The sequence below is a fragment of the Trematosphaeria pertusa genome (genome assembly GCF_010094035.1).
Source record: "Trematosphaeria pertusa strain CBS 122368 unplaced genomic scaffold BU26scaffold_11, whole genome shotgun sequence".
Classification (NCBI taxonomy): Eukaryota; Fungi; Ascomycota; class Dothideomycetes; order Pleosporales; family Trematosphaeriaceae; genus Trematosphaeria; species Trematosphaeria pertusa.
The window spans coordinates 667286-676014 of NW_022987222.1; the positions used below are offsets into that span (position 1 = coordinate 667286).

Genomic DNA, 8729 nt, shown 5'->3' on the forward strand with positions numbered 1-8729 from the left:
GTAGCTGGTAGCTTAGCGGCTAGTAAGCCCGCCGACGACCTCGAATAGCACCTGCTCGTTCGCTTTGTACACCACGTCTTCGTTACCAAACGCAATCTCCAAGCTATCCGGAAGCTTCCAGAATTGCCCGTAGGTACCATTCCTGACGCCCTGTTCCTCCTGGACCGCAAGGTCGGTAAGCTGCTGAACGCGGATCGACACCGCCTTCTGTTGGGCACGGGCCGACGCCCAGAAGTTGGCCAGCTCATCAAGGCAGGAAAGCGTCGTCCCTAGCGTCTCAATAAGGTTTGGCAACATAGAAACAGTACCGGCAGAAGAGAGCACATCGACGGAGAGCATTAGGGCGTATCCAGGAAACGGTGTGGAGAACAGGAAATCGGCCGAGGCATTAGGTGGGAGTCGTCCTTGGCGGTTCGCGGCAGCCAGTGAATGCATCATCGACACGAAATGCGAGGCATTTCGGAAAGCATGATCGATGTTGCGACCGATCTTCTCAAGCGGTAACGCACGGACGCGAGCATGGCGGTTCAGCCGGATGACGGTGGTATGGTAGAGAGCATGGAGAGAGATGAAGGTGCCCGCAAACCCCTCGACAATGCTATTATCGAGGTTCTGCGGCGTGTTCCGGAGGTTGGCCGGCAACATGGCGTGCCATGCATCCAGTCTTTCGTAAGTCTTCTCGTAGAATGTTTCGTAATGTCGTTCGTAGCCGGCCTCTGGTCGATGAACGGCGCGGCTGGTAAAGGTCAACACGTCGCCCCAGATTGCCGAAATTAGAGTCAAATATGCCATATGTCCGAGAGGAGGGCCTGGGGTCGCTTGACGGCTCAGGATATCGAAGTCGAAGAAGGGGGTATCGCAGGGGCTTGAAGCTTCATACAAGTTCTCTTGGCAAGGAAGGTGAAGGAAAGTGTCTTCGATATTAATAACACAGAGGGTTCCACCACAGAATCCATTGTAGCGCTGTTGGAGCATTAGGTCAAGGGTGGTGGTCGCCGTAAACGCGGTTGAACTTACATCCATCAAGAATCCGGACCAGAAGGTGCGACGGCAGCATTCTTCCAGGGTCCGGCGGTCGAATCCATAGTCCAGATCGGCGGCGGTATCCGGCAGTTCTCTCACTCCTTCCTCAGTATTGAGTTTGAGAGCACTGAGAGCACGCAAACCTGCTCCACAGAAGTCCCAAGCTTCCTGTGACTTTCCCCGAGCGAAGTTGTACAGAGCCAGCATTAGGCGGCTCTGGCACAATTGCAGGGTGAACTTTCCGAAGCGTTTCTCGGTGCCATAGGCTGCAACGGCTGCGAAGCGCTTCCCGATGTTACGCTTATCGGGATCGGCCGAGAAGACAGAGCCCATTGCCAGCACAGAGTACAGAAGCATGAGGTGGTCCTGGCTCTTTTCGCGGTTGGTTTCCACCCATGTCAGGAAAGGCCGCCGAGGGAACATTCCATAGGTGGCCCGGCCCGCGTGGAGAAAGTAAAGGTCCAGAAGGTGCATTGTCAGCCTGGCGTCCGTTTCAAAGGGATCCTGCTCCCATTGGAGGGCCAGCTGGTCCTGGAGCGATCCACGTCTGGGGTCATCCGGGTCCTGGTTATTCACTGAGCCGCTCCAGTCCGAATCCAACGAATGTACAGACATGTCTCGTGAGGTAGCGACGGAGTTGGGTCGAAAGTTGCGAGGCTTGAATGGAGATCCAGCATTCCAAGCTTCAACTGTTCGAGGGGATTCGCGCAGCTCTTCGAGAGCCTTTGGTTTTTCGGGGCCAGCCACTGGGCTTACAAGTTCTGCCGACGGGTTCTTAAATAACCCTGAAGACGATGATGGTGATGTTTCGCCCGAAGCATTGCTCATGCTTGGTTGATTGAGGCCTCTATTTCCCAGTTAGTATTTGTCATGTGAGTAACAGTGGCCGCATTGTCAGCGATTTGAAATGGGCTTAATTTAATGCATATAAGTCGAAGTACCGTTCAAAAGAAAAGTCGTGTTGTACAGAACTTCTACTCACCCTCTACACGCCCTCTGAGATTTGGCGCATTGATGGCACTTGGGGTATCCAGGCTCGCACTTAATCTTCTTCTCGCGGCAAGTAAGACAAGCTTGAGCAAGCCGCTTCCTTGGTTTCCCGGCCTTTGTGATACCCCAAGACGGATTCACTCGTTCGCCGTCGATAACAGCACGGCAATATGTCCCATCCTCATAGATGTAGCATAAACCTTCACCGGGGATCTCACGCTGTCCTACACAACGCGATGCTCGAACTGGGGCGCGTGATGAGCCTTCTGTTCGCCTTCTCACGGGTTTGACAATATCCATGGGGTCTTCGTAAGGCGGCTGGCTTGGTAGAGTCCCGAGTGGATCCGAGGATGTGCTCATCGCTGATGTAGTCGACGGTGCTCTAAAAGGCTTGCTAGCAACTTCATTGTGGGCAGGACGGACAAGTCCTGCATGGCGTGAGTACTCCGGCTGGCGCGAGCCGGGTGTCGAATCTGTTGTCGAGAAGGTTGCCAACTGTGAGTCGGTGGGGGCGGGGTAGTGGGCATGACGATGCACAGGTGGTGGTCGAGAAGCGATAGCATTACTTTCGGGATTTTCGTGGCTGTAACTTTCGAAATCATGCCGCCTTTTCAAGGTTGGGCTTGAGGATCCGTACCGCACCGAACTGCCGCGAGCAAAACGGGCGCCACCAGTTCGTGAAGGTGGGTCGGACAGCTTGTTGTCCAGGAATTCTGGTTCCAGAAGGGTTCGAAGGCTCGGTAGTTGTTGCGCATGATTTTGACCGCCATCGGAATCCCTGGGACGGTGGTGTTGGGAGGCGGGTACGATCTCGGGCCGCGACGGTGCAACTTCAGGTCTCTGGTAAGGACTGTAAGAGGTATATGGTGGAGGAGGAGCCGGCCGCGAGGGGATGCTGGGCAGGCGGTTCATGTCGACGAGCATGCTAGCGGGAGGTGGAGAGGGTCGACGGTCGACGCCTGAGGTGGGATGGCTTCCACGATACATTGGCCGGCAGCCCACATCGAGGTATAGGGAATAACACAAGATATAAACTAGGGCACTTTAGAGAGATTCAGGCACGGCCCAGCCCCGACACGCATGCAGGCACAGCGCCAGCTCGCAGTCAGACAATCGGGCACATGGAGACAGGCGAAGGTCGGTAAGGTGGCCAGAGGACTGCAGAAGCACGATTGCGTGCAGTCTGTATTGTAATGGAATACCCGCGGTGAGGTCTTGCAGACGGCAAGGTTCAGAGAAAGAGCCAACGGAACTCACAGTCCGTGCAGGGCTGACGTCTGACGACTGTCCACCCCTCCGGCTGCTCCTGGGCCACAGCCGAAGCAGCAGGGCATGTAGGAGCGATGTAGGGGGGTTAGAGAGCAGCACGGGAGGGGACGTACAGGCACAGCTGCGAGGCGCGGCGCGGACGGCTTTTCTGGGCCCAGAAGATGGCTGGGCACGCAACGGAGACAGCCTTCCAGCTGGCACCGGTACGGCAGGGGATTATAGCAATAAAGTTGATAATACCGGGTAGCAAAGATCAGAAAAAAAAGGCGAATGGCGGGAATCCGTGCTGCGGCAGAGACGATAGCTGGCCCGAGACAGGGAATGGAAGCTGCGAGCTCAGGGAGGGCCGCGGGCTGCGGCAGGACGAGAGGTTTATCCTAGCCACTTTCCCAGCGTGAAGAGATGAACTACTGCCAGGGACATGGTCGTGGAGCTTTTGCTGTTTGAGAGCCGAGCGAGGTGTGCTGAGCTCGTCCGGGGCAGGGTGAATAGGCCGACCGGGCAATATTGGCGGCGATATCGAGCAGGTTAAGCGTGGCAGAAAGGCAGATGGGCTTCTGCACGCTGGGCAACCGCTGCGTAGCGTGTTTGGCCTGCTGCACCACACGCAGGACGATGCAGCAACTGGCAGCAATACGGACTTGGAGGGCGCGTGGGCGGTTGGGATGGCCGTCGCCAGGCCTGCTCTTCAGATCTCGCCAGCAAGCCAACAGCGGCCCCTCGCGCGCTGGCCAACCGCGAGCAATCCCGCTGCTGACTGGTGCCGATCATGCAGCGTGGGAGCGACGGCATGCATCGAACATGTCCATGTAATTGCGGCAAAATCCCGTGAGTATTGCTCCAGGCAATTCTCCAGACCGGGCGTCGGGTGCTTGAGCAATGGGGAGCGCGCGCGGCCAATAAGCTTCACATAGATTGAGTTTCAAAGTGCCCCGATGCACCTCAAAGACTGCGCCGTGGCCTGTCCTCAGCACATCTGCGCTTGTCGGCCCTCTGTCCCCTTCCCCTCCCCTCCGTCCAGCGCTGCACGGGCTGCCCGCGACGACCAGCTCGCGCTGCTCCGCTGCGCCCGAGGGGAAAAAAGAGCTGGCCGGCGGCAGCAATGCAGCCGATCGAGAGGCGTCGCGGCTGCCGGCCCTAGATTGCTGCAGGCGACGCTGTCAGAAGTCAACGGGACGGCCGGTGCTTGAGGTTGCCGTGTGATGAAGTGACGAGGTCGTTGGCGGGCCCTAAAGCGGCGTCAAGCCCTTCGGGACGAGCGCTCGCAGCAGCCGTTGAGCGGAGCGATGAGCTGCTCTCGTCCAGGGCTTATCCTTATCCACGGCCCCTGCAACGCCTCGTCTGGTCTTGCGTGCATGTCGACGGCACCCCAGGCCCTGCAGTCGGTTTCCCAGACATGCAGCTTACCACTTTATGCGCATGCTAGCGGATAATGGGCCTGCTAAGGACGCAGCCGTACATCAGTCTGCGCCGCGTCTCGGGTCCTTCGAGGCCTGCCTTCGACGTAGCGTACCGTCCCAGCTTCGACCGGCCAAATGAGCGCCGCCGCCCACCGCTGCGAGACTGCTGGAGGAGTGCTTGTTGATGCTGCACGACGTCGATTCAGCGTCGGCTGTGCAGTCGCTGCTCGTGCTGAAGGCGCCACGGCGAATATGGGAGGGGAGCGGCCTCCTCCATCGCTGCAGTCCGGGTTGTGCTTCAGGCCTGCGCTGAGGGCCGAGCGAATCCGGCCCGCAAGAGAAATGGACGGCCATGCACGGGCGAGGCGCGGGAAGAGAGGCGTGAGGCGAAGTCGATGGTGAGAACTGCAGCCTGGTGTCGTTCGTCGAGTTCTGCGATACGTTCGTTCCTCCCACCCGCGAGCTGTCACGTGAACAAAACGCCAAGCCCGCTGACTAACCACCCGCGACATCGACGTGCCCACTTGACCTTGATCTTCAACCTCCACCCACTGCGCTGCCCCCGCCTGCCATCTCCGTCGGCGCACCCCACCTTTTCTTGCTATCGCAACCATCCTCTAACACCATTATATTACAGAATCCTAGGTCCGCGCCATGCCCGCTAGCCGCAGCGACGAGGAGCAGACGCGCACCTCCCCCAACCCCAGCGACTCGGAACCTCACCAGGACGGCTCTTCACACGAGCAAGATGGAGCCGCTACGGACAGCGACAACCGCACGAGGAGTGCGTCGCCAACCAAGGGCAGCGCTGCCGTGAGCGATGTAGACGCGGCTGCGGCATCAGCCAGCGACCCACCCTTGCCCGACGAAGAGGCGCCCCCGCTTCCTGATGAAGCACCGCCGCAGGATGACGGCTGGGCCTACGACTGGGACAACAATGCGGGTGCCTACTTCTTCTACAACCGCCTCACTGGAAAGTCTCAGTGGGAGAACCCTCGCCTCCCGGAGACCTCTGCAACCAGCTACGGATCGTACGACAGGTTTGCTAACAACTTATCACTTTCTTCCTTGCCTTCCTATCCTAATCTCTCGCCACTGCAGATACGCAAACAGCTCCACTACCGACCCGACCACCAGCTCTGGCGCCCCCGGTACTTCGTCTCCGCCTAAGCGCAAGCTTGGTGGATACAACCCGGCGATACATGGCGACTATGATCCGAACGCAGACTATGCCCTGGAGGCGCGGAAGCAAGAGGAGGAAGAGGAAGCTGCTGCTGCATCTGTCGTCGCCGCCGCTGCAGGTCTCCCAGCTCCTCATCCAGACTACACCACCACCGCCAACTTCAACCGCTTCACCGGTCGCTTCCAGCAGGCGGGAATGAACCCGGACTACCATAACGATGAGAACAAAAGCAAGCGGCAGATGACCGCATTCTTCGACGTTGATGCAGCCGCCAACAGCCATGATGGACGCAGCCTGAAGGCGGAGCGACGGGGCAAAACTCTCAGCAAGAAGGAGCTAAAGGCCTTCAAAGAAAAGCGGCGGGAGAAGAAGGAGGAGAAGCGCCGTGCTTGGCTGAGAGACTAGTCCGTGGGCGGTAAGGAAAGATAACTGAGTGACAATTAAACCATGACTAATGCCGGGCGTAGAGGACATGCAACAACAGGTGTGGGCAGCCTCAAGTGTTGCTAGCGCGTATCGCGACAAAGTAGGGCCTGATTGATCCTCCGGCAGCGGGGATATGCTCCGTTGGGGAAGGCAGCAGCCGCGGGCAATATTCATGTAACAACAGTGCTTGGGCATCATGCCTGGTTTTGTTTGCATGTTCATCGGTACATTCTCCGACGTGCCGTCAGGCAGGCAACGCGACCGGAGATGATCGATTTAATTCTGTATCTGAGTACCGTCACTCACAAAAGCCGTCGGCGGTACCAGGTTATCCGGCATTTGGACAATGTAGCAGAGCAGTGTAGGATAGTAATCATTTTAAGCTGTGCCGCAGACCCTTTCTGGGTGAAGTTCTTCCGGTTTCCTCGACGCTGCAGGAGACGCGTTTCGTCGTGGACCCCGATCCTGGGAGAGCAGATCTTGCCAGATAATGACCCCTTCCACGTGGCCATGGCTGCCCGTATTCCGGCTACTATATCTCACATGTTGAGCCTCCGGCAGAGCGCATGTCCTCGCAGGTCGCAAGGACTGTCAGCAATATATCTTTAATTGCGGCCATCCTTCTCTTGCTCACCCACCCTGCGAGGTCCCGTTTCCAGTCTCCAGCCCTTCCATACCCTTCCTCAGATCCTCAACGCCAGTCGCACTCGCCCCGTTAGACGTGGTGTTCTTGTCCGTCTCCTCCATGGCGTCACCACCCTCCTGGTCACCGTCCGCAGAGCTTCCTCCAGTCTGACCTATCCCCTTCTCCAAGTCCTCCACAGCTCCAAGTAGCCACTCCACTACCTCTTTCTTGTCATTGATCTCCGCCTCAAACACCGCGTCGTGCCCCGCCTTGTTGATGATTGTAACGTCGGCGCCGGACTGCACGAGCAGTTTCACGCATCCGAGGTGTCCGTTCAGCGCTGCCCAATGGAGAGCCGTGTTTCCCGCATCATTCGCCGCGTTGATAAGCCCCGGCGCAGACGTCGTAGCCTTGTCCGTGTTGAAGGAGAGCAGGAGCTTGATAACGTCTGCCGTCTGCAGTCAGCATATAATTCACCGAAACAATGTTTGTTGCCCGTAAAGGAAAAACAAGTACCTATATGTCCGTTAGCCGCGGCATAGTGCAGCGCGCTATTCTTCGAATATGGGTCTACCGCCGCGGCGACTAAGTCGGGCTTTGAGTGTTTTGTCTGTTGCGAGAGCTGTGAGATGTATGCCGCGAGTTCAGTAACCTCGTTCACGCGCGATAGGTAAAGGATCTCGTCGATCGCATCTTCCTCCACTGTGGTACCGGACATGTTGGCTAGGAATTGGCTTCGGCAGTGTTCTCTCCAGAAAATTTCCGGTGGGGGCGGGGACGGAATTACGTCGGCGGTTTGGCCGCACTAGCCGAAAGAGGTTTACAGCGGCCATCGTACGTCACGCATCACCGACCCAGTTCTCGTCACCCTTCCCCATCAATCCGCGTCCATGCGTTTTAACGCCATTCATCTCTTTCTCTTTCTATGTTATCGTATCTTGATTGTCAATTTGTCACGCACCCTAGCAATAAGCGATGCATAGTGAGTCGCTCGCTATACGGCGCAATCTAGCCGAGCGCTCGCAATATACAGCGTGCGCCCTCGTACGACACCACGAGCCCTGTAGCCACTTCTCTGCCTGCAGTATCCCAGCGCATTGCTGCTCAAAGGACACATCTCTTTACGGTTTCCTCGCCATATTCACGCCACGCTTCGACCCACAGCTGTGGCTACTACCTGCGAACTGAGTATTCATCAATTCTCCTGCTTCCAGTCTTTCCCAACAATTCCTCTGCAGGCTTTGTAACCTGCCGTCCTCTGTCTAGACTCAATGTCGCCCTCCGAGTGTACCTTCCGTTCTCGCTCAGCATACCACATGAGAAGCCGCCGGAGAACACTATTCGGCCTTCTCCGGCTGCAACTCGTCTCAATTCCCTCCAGTAGAGCAATTGAATATGGACGCAGCTTGCTATTGAAAGCTCTTGCTATGGCGTCTTCTCTCACGGCTAAGACGGGGGCGAACACGCAATTCGATCACCACCATCCCGGCATACTATACGCCAGCCCCCGCTGCTACACACAATACGAACCCTGAGTCCTGGCCCACGGACCCGGTTCCACACCGAGGATCTCCGATCTTGGTATGTTCTAACGAACAGGTACATACTTACGACGTTCGAGGCCGCTCTTTCTACCGTCCATTTGGAGCTCTTGGCAACATTCGGTCTCGCATACGACTTCGCTGGGCTGGGCTGAATCATTAATATGACAGGACGGCCGCAGATTTCCACAGTAAACAGCAGAGATAACGTCGGGTACCTAGGAGATACGATCTGGATGTGGACATGATCTACAACACCCTCAATATCCCTC

The 8729-nt window shown here is 57.2% G+C and overlaps 4 protein-coding genes across 4 annotated transcripts; 1 reads left to right on the top strand and 3 right to left on the bottom strand.

Annotated features, from left to right (window-relative positions):
- Positions 1-12: 12 nt before the first annotated feature.
- On the bottom strand, positions 13-2925 carry BU26DRAFT_431571 (uncharacterized protein; the record flags this gene model as incomplete). The annotated part of the gene is made up of 2 exons (XM_033823935.1): positions 13-1870; positions 2006-2925. The coding sequence occupies 2 exons, from the start codon at positions 2923-2925 to the stop codon at positions 13-15; spliced, it is 2778 nt and encodes a 925-aa protein (XP_033681028.1).
- A 1473-nt stretch (positions 2926-4398) lies between these two features.
- BU26DRAFT_60258 (uncharacterized protein) lies at positions 4399-5433 on the bottom strand. The gene has a single exon (XM_033835365.1). The coding sequence runs from the start codon at positions 5294-5296 to the stop codon at positions 4724-4726; it is 573 nt and encodes a 190-aa protein (XP_033681029.1). The 5' UTR covers positions 5297-5433; the 3' UTR covers positions 4399-4723.
- BU26DRAFT_532713 (uncharacterized protein) lies at positions 5337-6270 on the top strand (the record flags this gene model as incomplete). The annotated part of the gene is made up of 2 exons (XM_033831118.1): positions 5337-5722; positions 5820-6270. The coding sequence occupies 2 exons, from the start codon at positions 5337-5339 to the stop codon at positions 6268-6270; spliced, it is 837 nt and encodes a 278-aa protein (XP_033681030.1).
- A 271-nt stretch (positions 6271-6541) lies between these two features.
- Positions 6542-7651, bottom strand: BU26DRAFT_521545 (ankyrin). Its single transcript, XM_033829558.1, has 2 exons — positions 7433-7651; positions 6542-7364 (listed from the first exon to the last, which is right to left on the bottom strand). Exons 1-2 carry the CDS (start codon positions 7632-7634, stop codon positions 6922-6924), a joined length of 645 nt encoding a protein of 214 aa, XP_033681031.1. The 5' UTR covers positions 7635-7651; the 3' UTR covers positions 6542-6921.
- Between the last annotated feature and the right edge of the window lie 1078 nt (positions 7652-8729).

Excerpts from the sequence above, each read along its gene's own strand:
- BU26DRAFT_60258 (XM_033835365.1), bottom strand. The coding sequence starts at position 5,296 with ATGGTTGCGATAGCAAGAAAAGGTGGGGTGCGCCGACGGAGATGGCAG.
- BU26DRAFT_521545 (XM_033829558.1), bottom strand. The coding sequence starts at position 7,634 with ATGTCCGGTACCACAGTGGAGGAAGATGCGATCGACGAGATCCTTTAC. Across the intron at positions 7,365-7,432 it reads CGCGGCTAACGGACATATAG|ACGTTATCAAGCTCCTGCTC; the intron begins GTACTTGTTTTT and ends TGCAGACGGCAG.